General features: G+C 45.7%; 1 protein-coding gene and 1 long non-coding RNA gene across 3 annotated transcripts in view; one reads left to right on the forward strand and one right to left on the reverse strand.

The window, feature by feature from the left end:
* The window catches only part of LOC103012424 (uncharacterized), a 121754-nt gene extending 109464 nt beyond the window's left edge, over window positions 1-12290 (reverse strand). The window contains exon 1 of one of the 2 annotated variants that reach the window (XR_009005924.1): window positions 12013-12290. This is a non-coding gene — a long non-coding RNA (uncharacterized LOC103012424). Of the gene's footprint in view, window positions 1-11844 lie in introns of both variants that reach the window. The other variant, XR_003623772.2, reaches the window with a different exon arrangement.
* A 1759-nt stretch (window positions 12291-14049) lies between these two features.
* Window positions 14050-18553, forward strand: SPRY2 (sprouty RTK signaling antagonist 2). The gene is made up of 2 exons (XM_007186248.2): window positions 14050-14568; window positions 17481-18553. Exon 2 carries the CDS (start codon window positions 17532-17534, stop codon window positions 18477-18479), a length of 948 nt encoding a protein of 315 aa, XP_007186310.1. The 5' UTR covers window positions 14050-14568; window positions 17481-17531; the 3' UTR covers window positions 18480-18553.
* The last annotated feature ends 226 nt before the right edge of the window (window positions 18554-18779 follow it).

The raw sequence follows: 18779 nt of genomic DNA on the forward strand, positions 1-18779 counted from the left end.
GCATCTATAAAATAAAGATAAACAGTAATCATCACAGAAGGGAATTGTTTTATGTTAATCATTTATACTTATATTTATACTTAATTATTGCTAAGGTCAGTCAGAGGTTGGCAGATTTTTCCAAAATCTGAAGGGCAAACATATTCAAGGAGGGAAAGACACACACAAAGAAAACACAAAAACAGGCACAAAGAGAGACACAAAAAGACCAAAAACGCTCAAAATGTACTTTCTTAAAATAGCAGACTACTTCAGTTATGACATATGCACTAGCTTGGGGTTCCTAAATCAGTAGACTGAAGAAAAACTGCCTTGTCGTCAGAACTCCAAAATATATGGATCCCACGAGAAACAGATATGTGGAACTATAGGTCTAAATCCAAACTCTCTCTGTAGAAGAAAACAAATTTCAGCTGTATAATAAGTTGAGCGTCTTGACCAACACATTAGAAATTACCAAAGATATTCTAAGGACAAGATACTAAACTCATTTTCCTTTCAAAAGGGAGGAAAGCACAGATAAGGGACACTCACGGCAGCAAACAGAATGCAAAACTGAAAAGCCAAAATAAAAAAAGACCGATGAAAGCATAACATTAAAAAGAGAAGTGTTTAGCTGTTAAATCATCCAAATTGCTTTGCCAAATTTTGACATGCTTGATTTCCTGTAGTAAAAATCTTTTTTTTTTGTCTTTGAAAAAAAAAAAAAGGGAGGAAAAATAACCAGCTGTTCCTTGTATAGTTCAGGAAACAAGTTTGATTTATTACTTGAAGGTTATTTTTGAATGAGCTGCTTGTGGCAGCCAGAGTGCAAGTAAAGTCACTGAGGCCTGTCCACTTGAAGGGCTCAAACTGTTTCCTGAACAGTCCTTCACTCCGCACCTCCGATGGCTATTATTGACAACGTGTGACTGGGGCCTTCCAGGATTTTAAAACAGCGGGGGTCCCGGCCAAACAATCAGCCTGTCAATTACCTTTTCCCCTGTTGTGAAAAAGGGGCCCAGGACAATGCAACTTCCCAGCGGGGAGTCGTGCAGCCCCCAGTCTGTAACCCACTCCTGCACGGTTCAGCATTCAAAGCCCAGTAAATGGTCGGTGCCTTCACTTTTGTCTGTGCGTGTCAGTTCCAACCAGCATTACTGCAAGGTAGATGTCTCCATGGAAGGATTCTTAAGTTCTTGCAAGGGCAAAATTGACTCTGTACATTGTCATCTCTGGTCTTCTCGGACTTTTTTTTTTCTTTCCCTAAGATCCAAATGGACACAAAGAGCAACCCCCAGCCCCCCCTCTGTAGGCTTGTCCTCCGGGAGCGCCCAACCCTCTCTACCTAGATTGTTGCTTAAAAAACTTCCTGTGGGCATTGATGACTCGCTGTGAGGACTGTCCGTCATCCCACCCCTTTGTCCGGCAGTCACTTCCATTCGAATTTGACTGACTGAGGAAGCCTGAGTTATTTGTAAAGAACAACAAGGCTTTTCATTCATAATTTTAGTAGGGGGACAGGGTGCTAATGACTGAGCTTGAATAACTCGGGAATGTGGTATTCAAGGCAGGAAGAAGCCCAACCGACTGCCAAAGGAGGGAAGGAGAGGATGTAGGTGAAAAGTGCCTGGGTAAAAAGCCAAACAATGGCGGGAGGATCACACATGTATACAAGTACAAATCGAGGTTTTCAAAGGTGAGACAATCAAAAAGGTGGAAGCAGGAAGGAGGGCAGGGAAAGTCTAACAGGATTTCATTAGCTTTGGGGTCAAGTTACATGACAGAGTTTACAGAATCCAAAACCCGTAGTGTCTACAGAGGAAGTGATCTTTTCTTCCACTGCTGATTCTCCTCCAAAAATTAAAAAAATAATTAAAAAAGAAAAAGTAAAACTGGTTTTCACTCTCTTTTAGTACCTTTCATATATTCAGACAGAGAGTTTGTTTTGCAGGGGTACTCAGCTTGGTAATCCAGTCTGGGTTCCAAAGAGCTTGCCTACTTTCAGGGTCTCTAGTCAATTTTCTGTGCATGCAGCATAAATACAATGTATAATAATGTTATACACCTGCTGCTTCCAAGGAGGAGAAATTGTACAAATATCAATTTCTGGTTTAACTTAACTGTATAGCTAAGTATTATGAGTTTTCTTTTTCTTGCTAAAATAATACAATTGTGGTTTGGCTTTTTTAAATTAAGAAATTAAAAGTATCATATTAATTTTTAAAATTTATTTATTTATTTATTTTTGGCTGCGTGGGATCTTCGATGCTGCACATGGGCTTTCTCTAGTTGCGGCGAGCAGTGACTACTCTTCATTGTGGTGTGCGTGCTTCTCACTGCAGTGGCTTCTCTTGTTGCGGAGCACAGGCTCTAGGCGTGCGGGCTTCAGTAGTTGTGGCACGTGGACTCAGTAGTTGTGGCTCTCGGGCTCTAGAGCACGGGCTCAGTAGTTGTGGTGCACGGGCTTAGTTGCTCCGCGGCATGTGGGATCTTCCTGGACCAGGGCTCGAACCCATGTCCCCTGCATTCTCAGGCGGATTCTTAACCACTGCGCCACCAGGGAAGTCCCCAAAAGTATCATATTGAATTTTTAATGCATGATTTTATACATTAGATCATAGAAAATAATCCAAAACAACAGTGTTGCACATTTTAATCTAATGCAAAACGAAACTAATTCTATAAGTGAAGAATGTTTCAGTCGTTATCAGAAAATATTTACTATGTCTCTTTTGTTAAAGCAAGTCAAATAAAAGTTAAAGTGAAGAATAACAAATGCTGATTTACTTAGAGATCAGCAAAACTAAATTGTCAAGTAGTAGGACTCTAGCTCAGCCTCCACTGAGTCTATTAGGACAGGGGTCCCCCACCCCGGGGCCAGGACCCATACCGGCCCTCAGCCTGTTAGGAACCGTGCCGCACAGCAGGAGGTGAGCAGTGGGCAGGTGAGCGAAGCTTCATCTGCCGCTCCCCATCGCTCCCCATCGCTTGCATTACTGCCTGAACCATCCGCTGCCCCCCGCCCCTCATCCGTGGAAAAATTGTCTTCCACGACACTGGTCTCTGGTGCCAAAAATGTTGGAGACTACTGTATTAGGACTAGCGGTCTGAGGGAGTTCTAGGGCTACTGAGGTCCAGGGTCAAAGTTCAGACTCTGGGCTGGATGCTTACTTAGCTCTAAGTTCCTAAGTCATAAACTGACCTAGCAAACGTTCTTGAAAACTGAGGCACTAACTACGATCCCTATGTGGTTAAAATCCATTATCTCATATCAGTCTGACAACCATCCTGCTCTGACCAATGAGGAAACTGAGGTGTGGAGACCCTCCAGTACTTTCCATCTGTTTCCACCTGAGTACGCAACAAAGGCAAAGGATGCTGAACGCGCTCCTGGAGCATCCCAAAACTAACCTGAAGTAGACTTCAGGGGGATTTCATCATCATCATCATTTTGGGCTTGGGTTTTAAGAATGTACATGAATCTAAATAAAGTTAGGTGGACCAGGTTTATCTTGTGGCTTCCTATGCCCCTGCTATATCCCCACAAATCCCTAGCTGCTTTTTCTTTTCCAGCTTTATTGAGGTACAGTTGACAACTAAAAACGTAATATATTTAAAAGTGTATAGCATAATAATTTGATACACGTATATACCATGAAATGATTTCCACAACCAAGTTAATTAACAGTCTATCACCTCACATAGTTACTTTGTGTGTGTGCATGTGAGAATGCTTTAGGTCTACTCTCTTAGCAAATTGCAAGTATACAATACAGTATTATTAACTAAAGCCACCATGCTGGACATTAAATCCTCAGAATCCTTATTCATTCTATAACTGAAAGTTTATACCCTTTGACCAACCTCTCCCCATTTCCACCAACCTCTCCCCATTTCCACCAGCCTCTGGCAACCACCATTCTACTCTCTGTTTCTATGAGTTCAAATCCTTAAGATTTTGAGAGCACGATTAAATAATTTGCCCCAACACTTAGAACTAATGATTGATTGAGAGTTCAATCACACTCTGGTGATTCTTGATTCAAAACTTAGGCCCCAGGTCCATGAATGACAGATGGCCATGACTGGCCTGGTCCAAGCCCAGGCCATTTAAATCATGAAGTAAGTGTATGATGTTTTTCACCTCGGACCTCCCTGCCAGCTGTCTCAATCCTCTCTTGCGGTGATATTGTTAATAACTGGATCTCTGGGATACAAAAAAAAACACAAAGAACAAAATAAAACAAAACAAAGCCCCTTGATTTCAGCATTTGGTGATTTCTGTGTTGTAAATAAACTCACCATGACTGATTTTCAAACCTAATGTCACTAAATGTGGAGATGAGAAGAGATACCCATAATCAGCTCTTGCATGCAAGCGTGAGCCTGTTCTAGCATTTTCGTCTACTAAACATGCTCTGTTTAGTGTCTACTGCATTTTCTCTTCTTGTTCTCAGTGAGCTATGAATCTCTATTATGGTTTCATTATAATAATATAATGACTTTCATTTATAGAAGAGTTATTACAAGTCAGACTTCTTCTAAAACTCCACATGCATTATTCATTTAACCCTCATGATGATGCTTGGACATAGAAAATAATTTTATCCCCACTTTATGGGTGAAGAAACTAAGGCAGTGGGCGACTGAGAAATTTATATAAGGCCCCCTCTCAGACCAACCTAAAATGGACTCTATGTGAAGGATCTTGTCATCTAATTTTTTAAAAATCTCCCAAGTAATGCTAATGTATGGCCAGGGTTGAGAACCATTGATCTAGAAAATAAAGCAAGAACCCTTGCTATTTGAAAAAAAATACAACTTTCCAATTGAATGAGGTTAACTGTATGTTAGATCTTGGATAAGGCTCAATTCATAATTCTACTCGGCTGTGTAGACATGCATCGTACATTAAAAAACCTTTGTGGAGGGACTTCCCTGGTGGCGCGGTGGTTAAGAATCCGCCTGCCAATGCAGGGGACACAGGTTTGAGCCCTGGTCTGGGAAGATCCCACATGCCGCAGAGCAACTAAGCCTGTGCGCCACAACTACTGAGCCTGCGCTCTAGAGCCCGCGAGCCACAACTGCTGAGCCGCGCTCCACAACTGCTGAAGCCTGCGCGCCTAGAGCCCGTGCTCCACAACAAGAGAAGCCACCGTAATGAGAAGCCTGCTCACCGCAACTAGAGAAAGCCCGCGTGCAGCAACAAAGACCCAATGCAGCCAAAAATAAAAATAAGTTAATTAATTAATTAATTTAAAAAAAAAACCTTTGTGGAGATCAAATTAGAATGTGGGTCATCTTTAGGACGTGATAGAGTTTTTCTAAAAAATATATTCTGAATAACCTAAATATCTCAATAAGTAGGGTAACAGTACCTTTGGTAAAATCTCTACTGTCTTACTGAAAGCATGTTAAATCCCTCCCAATCCTGGGTGATTTGATTTATAATGCCTGCTGAACTGTAATGCTAATGATTGCCACATGGAAGATGCCCTTTGCCTCTTAGGCACCATGGGCCCAGGACATTTGGTATTATCTTAGGTTTCAGAAGTATCATGATCCACTAATAACTTGAAAAGTAGTTTAAAAGGTAAGGAATAAAAGCAAATTATTTTAACAGTTGTGTAAAGTTCATGAGAAAAGGATGCCAAATAATGGGAAGAACATCATTTGTCTGTTGCCACAGACCCTGGCCCTGCCTGAGGTTGAAACTGTTCCTATGATGTCTTGAATATACTTATAGAATTCTTTAGGGAAATTCAAATATTTCAGCTTCTGTCTAGAGCTATCTTATCTGAATTCCATTATAAAGTTACAGTACTAGAGACATAAAGGTCTTTTGTACCCACACTCTAGGTTTATATTCAGAGAGTTTTAGCTTCTTAATAAACCACTCAAAATGTACTGCCAAAATGGGAGAATGATAGACCTGTACACTGAGGCCCAAAGACAGCTAACAACTGGCCCACTGCCCTGCTCAGTGGCTGCCTCCTTTGGGATCCTCCCTAACTCTGCTGAGCCAACAAACCCTCAAGCACCAATAGCAGCCAGTTGAAAACTGACTTAGTAGATGCCCTTGAATGGCTTTCCAGTATTTTCATGGCTATCTGTCTCACTTGCCATTTAGACTGTCAGCTCCTTGCAGTCAGAAACTAGCTAGTTCTCATCTCAAACCCTTGAGCAAAGTGATAGAACCAGTGGCTCCCAGGCCAAGGCCATGAAGAGAGGAATTCTGCCCCCAGAAGGCCACGCTATGTTGATATTCAATAAGAAAGAGTGGTTGACATGTGTTTCCCCAGAATGCTGGAGAATAGGATTTGTTATATAGTTCAAGACTCTTAAATATTATTATTCTGAGTCATCGCACATTCACCTTCACAGGATCATAATAACCTGAAGAATTTAGAACAGTGGAACATCATAGCCTTCCAGTGTACAGCAAGTACCTCTGCCACACACCATTTAATGTAAGTGAATGTGCATCTTCTTCCTAACGGGGGATAGAGCTTTAACACCATTTCAGACACAGGGCTCCATCCCCAAAATATACACTTAAAAATTCTGTGTTGGCAAGAGCCCAAATGTCAAAGCCACTCTCAAATAAGAAGGAACTCACATTTCTCAAGCCTCTAGATTTCCTGAACAAGTAATTCAATGAGGAGACATTCCAGTCAGAAACAACAACATCAGCTAAATAAGTCCCACCTTCCCTAAAGTTCTCTACCTACTTTGAGAAGGTCACATGAAAACAAAAATCAGTGTAAGGTTAAGGTTTCTTTGAAATACTATTAATAGTTGAATATAGCTAATAACAATCAAAACGTGTTCTAAATCTCTATTTTTATCCCTACATAAGCACAAACAAATAAGATACATAAATCAAATTGTGCTTACTATGTAATTTTAAAACTTTTTGAAAATATGGAGGCAAAACCGTATTTAAATATTCATTTATCATATTCATTTACCAAATAAACTACCAAGCCCAATTTAACTGAAATTATCACTGCTACTTATTGAGAGCTTCCCATATGCTAGCCTTCATAGATACTTCATATCATCCAATCCTAACAGCAACTCTTTTACAGTTGGGCAATAAGGTTAATTGCCTGACTCATTCATTCATTCATTCATCTTACTTTAAAATGTTTGAGTTACTTATATGTGCCAGACCCTTCAGTGCTGGGGGTAAAATGGCAGGCAACACCCGACTCAGATTCCAGCCCTCATGGAGCTTAGAATACAGCGAAGGAGACAGTTAATAAATGATCACTCAATTATATGTATGTTTGCAGTGGAGAAGGTCAGGAGAGGAACAAGGGAGGTTTGACCTAGTCAAAGGGTCAGAAAAAGGTTTCCTGAGAAAAAGACAACAGAGATTTGAAAGATAAGTAGGAGATAACACAGCAAAAGGCCAGAAAAGTGAAAGGGGAGATTGCATATACAGAGGTAATAGTCACAGCAGCAAGGCAGAAAGCAGGGGGTGTGCAATAACAGGAGGCTGGGAAGGAAAAGGGGCTGGACTGTAGCACCAGGAAGTTGGGTTAAGGACTTGGATCTTTAACCCAGGAATAATGAAAAGGCGGGAGAGGGGGTTTGAGCATCGGGGCATCCCGATCAGATTGGCCCCAAATGACCTAGCCTGAACCTAACTCCAGATTTCTTAAACCCCCAACATCTCTGGAACCTATTATGACATGTAACAGTTTAACCTTCAGTATCATTTTTTTTTTAGGAATGACGGCTAAAAAAAAAAAATTGTTAGATCTAATTTTGCCCGCGCATGGTTTTAACATCTTTTAGGGTATAACGCAAGTATGTTGCTGTACTGTAAACAGGGTGTGAAGACTATTTCTCAAAATTGCAAGGGGACTTTCACATAGAACATGAATGGCGAAAATGGTTCACTCTTTGGTGGCTTTCTTGAAGCTATTTTAAAAATGCATTGTTGAAGGTTAGCAAAGTGCTAACTTCTTAATTTGAAACTACAGATTAGTACTTAATTTTAATTATTAATATACTTAGGCTTTTGCCAAATGCACTTTTTTAAGTAAAAAATTCATGAGTTTTCTTTTACCTATTCTTTAGCCCCCCCTGATCAGCCTGTTTGTTAATTTCTTTAGTATATAGTTTGAGAGTAGACGTTCCCTACAGATTTTCTTCCAAGCACATACAATTTCCATAAAGATTTCTTCTTAAACTTTATAATATTTACTATTTCAGGGGTTAAAAATCATGGTCTGAACAAACTTATTTCAGTCACTTCCTAATAATTACACAAAACACAGTAGTAATTTCCAGGTTAACGGAATGACTCAAGTTCTGCCATTAAAAAATCCAAAAACTCTTTATTTGCTTTAAGAAAATTAAGGCAAGGGACTTCCCTGGTGGTGCAGTGGTTAAGAATCTGCCTGCCAATGCAGGGAACACAGGTTTGAGCCCTGGTCCAAGAAGATCCCACATGCCACGGAGCAACTAAGCCCGTGCGCCACAACTACTGAGCCTGCTCTCTAGAGCCCGTGAGCCACAACTACTGAGCCCGGTGACACAACTACTGAAGCCCACATGCCTAGAGTCTGTGCTCCGCAACAAGAGAAGCCACCGCAGTGAGAAGCCCATGCACCAAAACGAAGAATAGCCCCTGCTCGCTGCAACTAGAGAAAGCCCACACACAACAACGAAGACCCAACACAGTCGAAAATAAATAAATAAATTTATTTAAAAAAAGGATGAAAGAAAATTAAGGCAAAAAATATTTACTTATTTTAATTACATTCATTAATTTCATTCATTTATTGGAAAGCACTTATTGAGTGGATAACGTTTAGAGTGATTTTTTTTTTAAGAATAAGATGGTGAAGAACCTTTCTATTTCAGTTCCAGCCCACTAAGTCCAAGGCAGTCCTGACATAGACTCCCTCAGATCCTTGGAGCAGTTTAGCCTTTCGAAGAGTTACACCCAATACACAGTTTGTATAGAAAAGCTGGTTTATATAACACCACGATATTCTCAAATGATTCACAATTCACTGAAACTTCAAAATACTTCCTGTCCAAAGGAACAAGACAGGAAGAACAAATTGAATCTGCATGCACCCATATTCCATTTACCATATTGAACATTTTTAGACCTGACCTGTTCACTGAGATTATTAATTCAGGGCTGGCTGGCAGCCTGGATTTTATGGCATCTGGATTATCAGAATGGCTGTCGTGGAATCTGTTTGACTACATCTTCCTTAGAGAACAGGATGAACTTCCTGTGCCCTTTTGATCACGTGTCCACATAATGGGAAGTTTAAAACCCAAACTTCCTGTTTATTCAGAGGCTAAAATCTTCCTACTGCTACTAAGCTTGGCCAGTAATATCCAAATACTCATTTCAATTTATGATTTTCACTTTAGCATCTGGCTTAAAAAGATTCCAAAATAAAGGCATCAAATGTTAAAAACAAACAGAAGAAAACTAATAAACCTAGGGCTATTTGGGGACAGGCAAAGCAACAATGCTGTGGTCTCACTGATTAGACTTTCTCTGCACACATCAATCCTACAAAGAAAGAAGCTTGACTGTAAGGTCAAGGGATAAATATATTGGAAATATAATGAGAAAAATCATGTTGGACTGCAGAGAAATTTTGCCTTGTTACAGAAATTCAGTCCACTTCTGACTTTGCATAAACTGTAGTAATAAAGTGCATGGAGCCAGCAGGAAGACTGATTAACCAGTAGAAACCACCAGGTGGATTCAGGTTGAATATAAGATCTCTGAAAAAAGACCCGACCAACCAGAGCCTCCAGTTTAAGATCAACTCATCAAACCACTTCTCTTACCCAGGGATAACTGCAGGTCTTTTCCCCAGTTTAGTTAAGGATAAAAGGACATCACCAAAGAAGGTCAGATGCAGAGATAAGCTGTCCCCAGTCCTCCTAGGGATGTAGATAAGAACTCAAGTGTTTTATTTTGAATTCCTATTGCAGCCACTCCCAGCTCCCTCCAAAAGGTAGCAGCTATAGAATTTGGAGATTCAAAGCAATTCAAAAAAGTAAAATGACTACAGTCCTGGCTGTCAAATCAAAAGGTCATTATTGCAAAGCCCTTTCTTTAACTTAGGAAGGTCCCTCCCAGAAGAGTCCATGCATAAATTGTTTACTAAGGCAATTGGGATACTAAATTGTTACTCGTGGAAGCAGTATACGCTGTTGTATTCTGGGCCATCTTTAAATACGAATACATATATAAGTCACCTTGGTTATAAAACTAAAAAAAAAATAAAATAAAATAACCAAATAACCAATATTCTTCTTTGTCTCAAAAATGCATCATATCACTGAAAGATATCTCTCTGCTTATCAAACCTGGGTCTGAACCCAGTAAGCCCAAGTGGTTTGGTCAATCTCACAAAGAAACTGGAACTAGAGTTGTTTAAAACTACATTATCGGGGCTTCCCTGGTGGCGCAGTGGTTGAGAGTCTGCCTGCCAATGCAGGGGACACGGGTTCGAGCCCTGGTCTGGGAAGATCCCACATGCCACGGAGCAACTAGGCCCGTGAGCCACAACTACTGAGCCTGCACGTCTGGAGCCTGTGCTCCGCAACAAGAGAGGCCGCGATAGTGAGAGGCCCATGTACCACGATGAAGAGTGGCCCCCGCTTGCCACAACTAGAGAAAGCCCTCACACAGAAACGAAGACCCAACACAGCCAAAAATAAATTAATTAATTAATTTTAAAAAAAACAACAACGACATTCTCCCATTACTAAGACATAAATCAGAAGCTTAGATGACTACGTGCAACCTTGAAAATATCTGACTTAACTTGGCCAACAGACCTACTGGTAAAGAAGCATGTCTACAGTGTCTACCAAAGACTGGGGGAGGCAAAATTCACGTCAGTTTATACACTGCCTCATTTGAAAAAAACAAATTGAGGGTAATTATAGTTATAAAATGAAGTAAATCCAAAGAAATGAATACAGAAAATTAAATGAAGGCAGAGATGAGATCGCAAAAGTATGACAACACACAGTCCTGTTCAATGGCTCAGACTAAGCGGGCATGTTACCTGGTCCTTCCAGAGAACTTAGAGGTGAGTACTGGTGTAGCAGGCGTTTCCAAGGATTGGGCATTTTTCAACATCAGGGACAGGCACACGTGTTCAAACATCAGGGGTGCCTCTCTAGAACCCTCCACAGCACGTTTGAAAATGGGCTTCATTGTGAAGTTTTACATAACATCCTTTCAAAATTTTAAAGTATCTTCCAAAATTAACCCCAGTTATAATTTTGGCATGTAACATGAGAATCAATTTTGGGACACATGACAATAGCTGCACCAAACACTTCATTGTGTGTGCATGCACAGGCATACCTAGAAGCATAATTCTTCTTTGGGGTGACAACTAAGTAAACTTTGGAGGCACAATATAGTGCTTTATACACCACTTCTGAAAAGTAGTAATAATAAATAATAAATTAAATAGTAAGGAGTAAATTAGAAAGACTCCAACAGATTCTCGTTTTTACCTTGTGCTTAAGTTATAGGTTAAATGTTTTCCCAGCTTGCAAACAGGAGGCTGATGGGGAAGAAGGAAGAGCTAGATTACATGGGATTCCTTCTAGCTCATGAAAGATAAGTATAAATTCCTAGATTCTTCTCTATTGATTCAGTAAAAATGGAAGGTACTCTCAGCAGCCGGAGGCTTCTAATTTAAATTCCATTTTATACTTTGAACCAGAACAACGTGTTTTCACAGAGTTCCTGCAGCGCTGGGAGCACAGCCTGGACACAAGTGTCTCCTAAGAAGCAGCCATAGGGTGCAGGGGTTTGAGGAAGCGAAGAGAAGGCGTTTCTTTCACCTGTTCTGCCGGAGACTTGGCCATATTCAGGCAGCGCGTTCCCACCAGCCTTGCACACCCTGGCTTTGGCCCCCAAGTCCGTCCCCTCGGTAAAAGCCGGGGTTCCTCTGCACCTGGTACCTCATCTCCGAGAAGAGGGTAGGGAAAGCCACCTGCTGTTGCACTTACATAATAAATGTCTTTTTATTCATTGTGAACCAGTCGGCCCAAGGTGCATTTTGGAAGGCACCTCCGCCTGCCTTCGTTGAGTCCCCGGAAAGAGAGCAGCCTCAGCCCCGCGCCGGGCGGGCGGGCGCCCCCTGGTGGCCCGACGGGCCGTGAGCGCAGCGGCGCTTGAGTTCACCCGGAGGCTGAAAGGACTCGGGCGTCGGGCGAGCGGCCAGAGCTGGGGGGGGCCCAGTCGTCCCGTGTCCTCAGGCCCGGGGACGCCGTGGAGCAGGCGGACGTAGCCCGGTCCACCCTCACCCGAGGGGTGGGGGGACGTAGGCCAGCGCCCGGAAATAACGCATGCCACTTCCCCTGCCACCTCTGGGTCCAAACCTCGGGCGAGGAGAGAGAGCCCTAGAGAAACATGGAGAAGGCAGGGCGAGAGCGCGGCGCGGCCGGGAACGGTCCGGGGACGTTCCAGGACGAGAGCTCGGGAGAAGGCAACGAGTGCCAGGGTAGCTGTGAACGGATGTGGGCTGGAGCCGGACCCGGGAAATCTAGCACCACGTTTTCCTAGCACTGTTTCAAGAACTCTAACCCCAGCACGGCGAGATCGCAGGTGCTCTTCGGGAGTTTTGACCGTACTTCTCTGTAAAGTAAAACCATTCTGTAAATCATTAGAATCCAATATTAGGAGTGTGTTGGGAGGGGTGTTACTTTCCCACCGGTGCTCCCACGTGCAAGCACGTTTCTTAGTAAATGAACGGCAGTTAGAGCCGTGCATATGTATGCATTTTCTATCTTTATATACGTATACATATTTTTTTAAAGTGGGAAAACACAGACCACCTTCAAAATGGACAATAGGATCTTCTTGGGAAAGGTTCTACGTGACAAGGAGAGTCGGAAATGAAGGGTGACTCTTTTGGTTAAGTGGAGGAGGACATCTGCAGTGAAACAGCGTGCCCCCTCCCATTTCAGAAGCCCGTGATGTCGCCCTTAGTAATCGTTTATGTGTGTATGACTGCATTAACTAATTTTAAAAAGGCCTGTATTGTAGAGTTTCCTTCCGCTGTTGCGTCAAACAAAACATTAAAAAGGATCTTCAGACAGCCTCCATCTGTAGCTGACTGCCCCTTTAAAAATAAAATCTAATATTAAACCGAAAAACTACACATCGACACAATCAAAAGCAAATCCCAGCAAGAGCAGAAGTCACTTGAAACTCGAATCTGCATTTCGTTCCTCTCGTACGCAGCTCCGAGGTGGGAGAGGCGGTTTGTGCTGGTGCCTGGTGTATAATCGGGTTAATCCAGTAGACAAAGAATAAACCAATAGCCCTCCCACCTCACTTCCCGCTCCCCTTCCCCTCCCCCTTCTTCTCTCCCCGTCGCCCCCTCGAGGGGGAACAGAAAAGGGGAGAGGTTGGCTTGCAATGGATTCCGAATGAAGTCTCAAAACCTGCAACTTGTTTTTAATGCTAACACTGCCTGGCCCGGATTAGTTTGAAATGTTCATTCCCTTTTCCTAGTGGCGGGGAGAAAGTTCCCTAAGCCAGCCGAGCTAAGGCTCTTCCTCATGGCCCCTGGGGAAAACTTAAGGTCAGTGTTTCCTTGAAACTAGATAAACTGACCCCGCCGTGCCCAGCCCGGCCCCGCGGGCACCCCGCGTGACGGCGCCCGGGCGGCAGGACCAGCCTAGGGACGCGCGGGGCGGCGCAGTTGCCCTTTTGAATGCCTCCTGCGGCTCGGAGCGCTGGCGGGCGCTGGAGTGTGAGTGAATGTAGCCCCGCGGAGCCAATGAGCTGGGACCGGATGCGATATATCCTCTGGGACAACAACTGCTCTGTTCCGCCTCGGATCCACATGACGCCATTTACTGCTGCCGCGGCCGCCGCAGAGCTCCCTGCCTCCTCCGGAAAGGCGAGGGCGCAAGCCAACGGCGAGCCCCCCCGTCCGGGCCCCAGACCCTCCTCCTCCTCCTCCTCCTCCTCCTTCTCCTCCTCCTTCGCACCCACCGCCCCCGCCTCGGCCTCGCCGCCGCGCCTCCACAACGCCCAGTCTGCACCGCCGAGAGCTGCGCGCCGCAGCGCGAGCGGAGGAGAGGGGCCGGCGGAGCGCGCAGCGCCCAGGCCCCCGCGCCCGCCCGGCCCGCAGCCCTGCCGCCCCGCGCCCCCGCGCCGCCTCCGCTCGGACGCGGCCGCGGCCGCGCGACTTGGCCATCTGGCTTTAGGTTCTCTGTAAGGCCGTTTTCTTTTCTCATTCGCTCATCTGCCAAGAAAGGAGACTCGCCGTTGGCGCTTTGGCCTCCAGTTCATTGAGAAAAAAGAGGAAATACTCCGCGTGCGCTTTTAGAAAGGGGGTCGCCTCCAGCCCCGATCTCCAGAGTGTTCATCGCCTGGGGGCTTGGCTCCGGATTTTCCTCTCCTTTTCTCGTTCAGCCGATTGCTCGGAAGTTAGACTGAAGCAGAGTTTAGAAGCAAGAGGGGAAAAAGTTTGCATCGGGGCTGGATTTATTTGCACATCGCAGGAAGAAGAGAATCCAACGGAGAGGGGTTGGTGCAAAGCCGCGATCACGGTGAGGCGCGTTTGACTGGCTCTTCCCCTCCTGGCTCCGTGGCCGGCACGTTGTGGGCAACATGGAGTAGGTGCAGCCGGACCGGGAGTGGGGTCCGTCTCTCCTCCGGCCTCCCTTTCTCTAACCCCGCAGGTTTTCCGTGGGGAACCCGGGAGCTTACCGCGGGTCTGCCTCGCCTCGGGCTCGGTCTGCCTCGGCGGTGGCTGCAGTGCGCGCCGGGTGCAGTGTCCCCGACCCCACGCGCCCGCGCTCTGGGGGGTTGGGGTGGCGGACGGCTCGCGGCGAGTCGGGTCCCGGCGGTGCACTGGCCGCGAGTTGGGCGCTGAGAGCGGGAGAGGGAGGGAAAACACTTTGTGTTTTCCAGGTCGCCGTTGCAGGCGCTCGCATTGCTAACCTGTTCCTCTCCGGGGAAGGCACGTCCTGAGAGAGGCTGTCCCGAGGCAGGGGCGCCGGGGTTAGCGAGGGAGCGTGGGTCGCTCGCCTCGCGGGGGCAGCTAGACCTCGCGGGTGAAAAAAGGACAGGGTGCCGGGTGGAGGGAGCCCCCGCCTCTGCTCGGTGTGAACACAGGCGAGCACGGAGCCGGGTGGGAGCGTCGCCCTGCCTGGCGCCGCGTCTCTGCGGTTCGGAAGTGCAGCTTTCTCTTTTTTCCGTTCGCCTTGGTCGGCTTGGGTCATGCTTTTTTTTATTTTTAGAAGATTGGGCCGACCCAGCACAGGGAGAAGGTCATCAAGCGGTCGCGATCGTTTTCCATTACCTGAAAATAGGTGGCAAAAGAGGCTAGGGTTTGGGGGTTTTTTTCCCCCTTTTCCTTTGATGGGCTGATCCACTTTTTTGTTGCTGCTGCTGTTTCTTAATTCGGAATCTTGTGCGTTTTTACAAAGCGGTTTCTGTGTCGGTTTGCCCCACCCTTGCTTGTGCTGAAGTCCTTTCCCCCTAATCCTTAGTCTGATCACACACTGTTCTTAATGGGGGTTTCAAAGCGCTTTCAAAGCGGGGGGCGGGGGGGGGGGTGGGTGCGAGGGAGCGGGGGAAGGAGGGGTGCTGCGAAGGAGGCCAGGGATAAGCAGAAATCACTCTAGTAAACCTCCTTCCCCGCAGAGATGCTAACTTTGCACTGCAAGCAAATCTGCGCGGAAAGTTTCCAGCTTAGGGATCTGGGTCTTGCACGCCCGGCGTGGGACCCTGGAAAATGTTCTTTCTTTTAAAAGCATTTTTAAATTTGATTTTAAGGAATATATACATGTATATAGATAGATATTTTTATTAATATATAGGCGTTTGCAGATTGCAGGCAATGCCCCTTCGGTCAGCGCAGGGTGGAGTCGCCCGGTGTGCATGGGTTAGACCTCGAAGTCCCGGCTCTATGTCTAAGGCAGGACTTTCTTCCTCGCGGCGTCGGGGCTGGAAACCAGTGCCCCGTGTTCGAGGGCCTTGGCCGGAACGTGCTGCGATGGGCGGTGTGACCTCCGCCTAAGGGTGGAGTGGCGCTCTCTAGGAGCTGGGAGGCAGTTCTCTGGGGTGGGGGAGAGTCTATCTGGGAAGGAAGAGAGGGGGAAGCGCGCTCTAGCGTTTCAGGGCACGTCCCCTTCCGAGGCGCCCGCGCCCCCCGCCTGTCTGTCCGTCTCGGAATTGTGCGCAGGGGGGGCCAGCTTGGCTTCTGGGCTGCGTCAGTCCTCCCGGAAAAAGGTCCCTCGGGGCTCGGACTGTGTGTCCCACCTGCTGGGGACGGTGTCGGTGCGCAGATAGAGCCGATAAACGGAGTGAAAGCAAAGAAAGAGCAGCGCGATCTCGTCTGCCTCTCTGTTGGAACTGAGATCCGGTCTCCAGCTCTGCCTTTTTCCGAATTGGAAGGCGTGTGTCACCTGCCTGTGTCTCTTTTCTAAAAAGCCAGACGGGATGAAAGTCCACTTTTGCGCGTTTTTAGTCATTGTAGACTTGGTTGGCAAAGGGGGTGGTAGTTTTGAAATTTCACAGAGGTGGCAATTTAAGCGGTTACTTGTCAGGATGATAGATTTGAGATGTGACACTTGAATTTTTAAAACACTTCCTGTTACCGCCAGTTTATGTTCTCAATTATTAGGTTTTTGGAAATGGGCAAAGTAGTTAAGATTTTGGCAGAATTTAAAATGTTCTCCTAGGCTCTCGGGTTGTACAATATGTGATTCTCAAGTTGTTGGGAAGTTGAAAATAAGTTCCTGTCTTTTTGTTGCTCCTGGTGTAAGTCTGCTTTATTGTAGTCCTGGCACCTGACAGGATTTGAATTGGTGTGTTTTTAATTCTATAACTTTGTGCTACTGTGTAGTTAATGATAATGCATGATTGTTGTATAAAAATGTATAACTATTCCTGGGGGGGGGGATATTTACTTTTTTTGCATGTCAGGTTCATCCTGTGGGGTTTTATAAAGTTACAGAATAGTTCAAGGTATTTGATGTAAAAGCAGACTTAAAGTAAGAACCAAGAATTTCTAGGCTGTATTTATTGATGTTTAAGGCAAAAATGACCATGATAAGTTTAAACCTCTTTCAGAATCTGAAAAGGTATTCAACTTTTGAAAATGTCAGTATCAATGTTATATTCCAACACTACTTTCCCACAGTGTCTTACATGGAACCTGAACCTTGCAGATTTTATGCTTATTTGAGTAAGGAATTGTTACTTACGTGATTGAAACAAAGATCAGCTTGGTGTCACCACACATCACAGGATTAAAGAATTGTTGATACACAGCCATAAATTTTACTTTTTGGTACAGGCGTGGATCAGATGGCTGTCCGAATACCCTCCACAGCAACTCCGCTTCAAAGCCTGTTTCTCTAGAGGAAGTGGGGAGTGAAGAGTTAACTCAAGGGGGTGGAGAGTGGGAAGTATCCTGGAGTGTAAACCGTCTCCTTCCTCTTGGTTTCCGCAGGAATTCAGATGTGTTCTAAGCCTGCTGGGGTGAGCACACTTCCAAGACCTGATGGAGGCCAGAGCTCAGAGTGGCAGCGGATCGCAGCCCTTGCTGCAGGCACCCCGTGACGGCGGCAGGCAGCGTGGGGAGCCCGACCCCAGAGACGCCCTCGCCCAGCAGGTACACGTGCTGTCTCTGGATCAGATCAGAGCCATCCGAAACACCAATGAGTACACAGAGGGACCTACTGTGGTCCCCAGACCTGGGCTCAAGCCTGCACCTCGCCCCTCCGCTCAGCACAAACACGAGAGGCTCCACGGTCTGCCTGAGCATCGCCAGCCCCCCAGGCCCCAGCACTCACAGGCCCACGCTTCTGCGAGGGCCACTCTGTCCAGGTCCATCAGCACAGTCAGCTCGGGGTCTCGCAGCAGTACTAGGACAAGTACCAGCAGCATTTCCTCTGAACAGAGGCTCTTGGGATCATCCTTCTCCTCGGGGCCTGTTGCTGATGGGATAATCCGGGTGCAGCCCAAATCAGAGCTCCAGCCAGGTGAGCTTAAGCCGCTGAGCAAGGAGGATTTGGGGCTGCACGCCTACAGGTGTGAGGACTGCGGCAAGTGCAAATGTAAGGAGTGCACCTACCCAAGGCCTCTGCCATCGGACTGGATCTGCCACGAGCAGTGCCTTTGCTCGGCCCAGAACGTGATCGACTACGGGACGTGCGTGTGCTGTGTGAAAGGCCTCTTCTATCACTGTTCCAATGATGACGAGGACAACTGCGCTGACAGCCCGTGTTCCTGCAGCCAGTCTCACTGTTGTACACGGTGGTCGGCCATGGGCGTCATGTCCCTCTTTTTGCCTTGTTTATGGTGTTACCTTCCCGCCAAGGGTTGCCTTAAATTGTGCCAGGGGTGTTATGACCGGGTGAACAGGCCTGGATGCCGTTGTAAAAATTCAAACACAGTCTGCTGCAAAGTTCCCACTGTCCCACCCAGGAACTTTGAAAAACCAACATAGCATCATTAATCAGGAATATTGCTGTGATAAGGATTGTTCCCTTTTTTTTTTTTTTTTTTTTTTTTTAACACACACATATGCAACCAACTAAACAGTTAGAAATCTTGGCACTGTTGATAGAGGGTTGGGATATCCTTTGCTGTTTGCAGTGAAATGCTTTTTGTCCATGTGCCATTTTAACTGATACGCGTGTTAGAATTCAGCTAATGGAGCTCAGAGTATGTGATGCACATCTTGGCAACCTACGTGTTGCATAAGCTAAAGCAACAGACACTCCTAGGCAAAGTTTTTGTTTGTGAA

Source organism: Balaenoptera acutorostrata, chromosome 18, assembly GCF_949987535.1.
Source record: "Balaenoptera acutorostrata chromosome 18, mBalAcu1.1, whole genome shotgun sequence".
Classification (NCBI taxonomy): domain Eukaryota; kingdom Metazoa; phylum Chordata; class Mammalia; order Artiodactyla; family Balaenopteridae; genus Balaenoptera; species Balaenoptera acutorostrata.

What these genes read in the sequence shown, in the direction of transcription:
- SPRY2 (XM_007186248.2), top strand. Translation starts at nt 17,532, where the DNA reads ATGGAGGCCAGAGCTCAGAGTGGCAGCGGATCGCAGCCCTTGCTGCAG.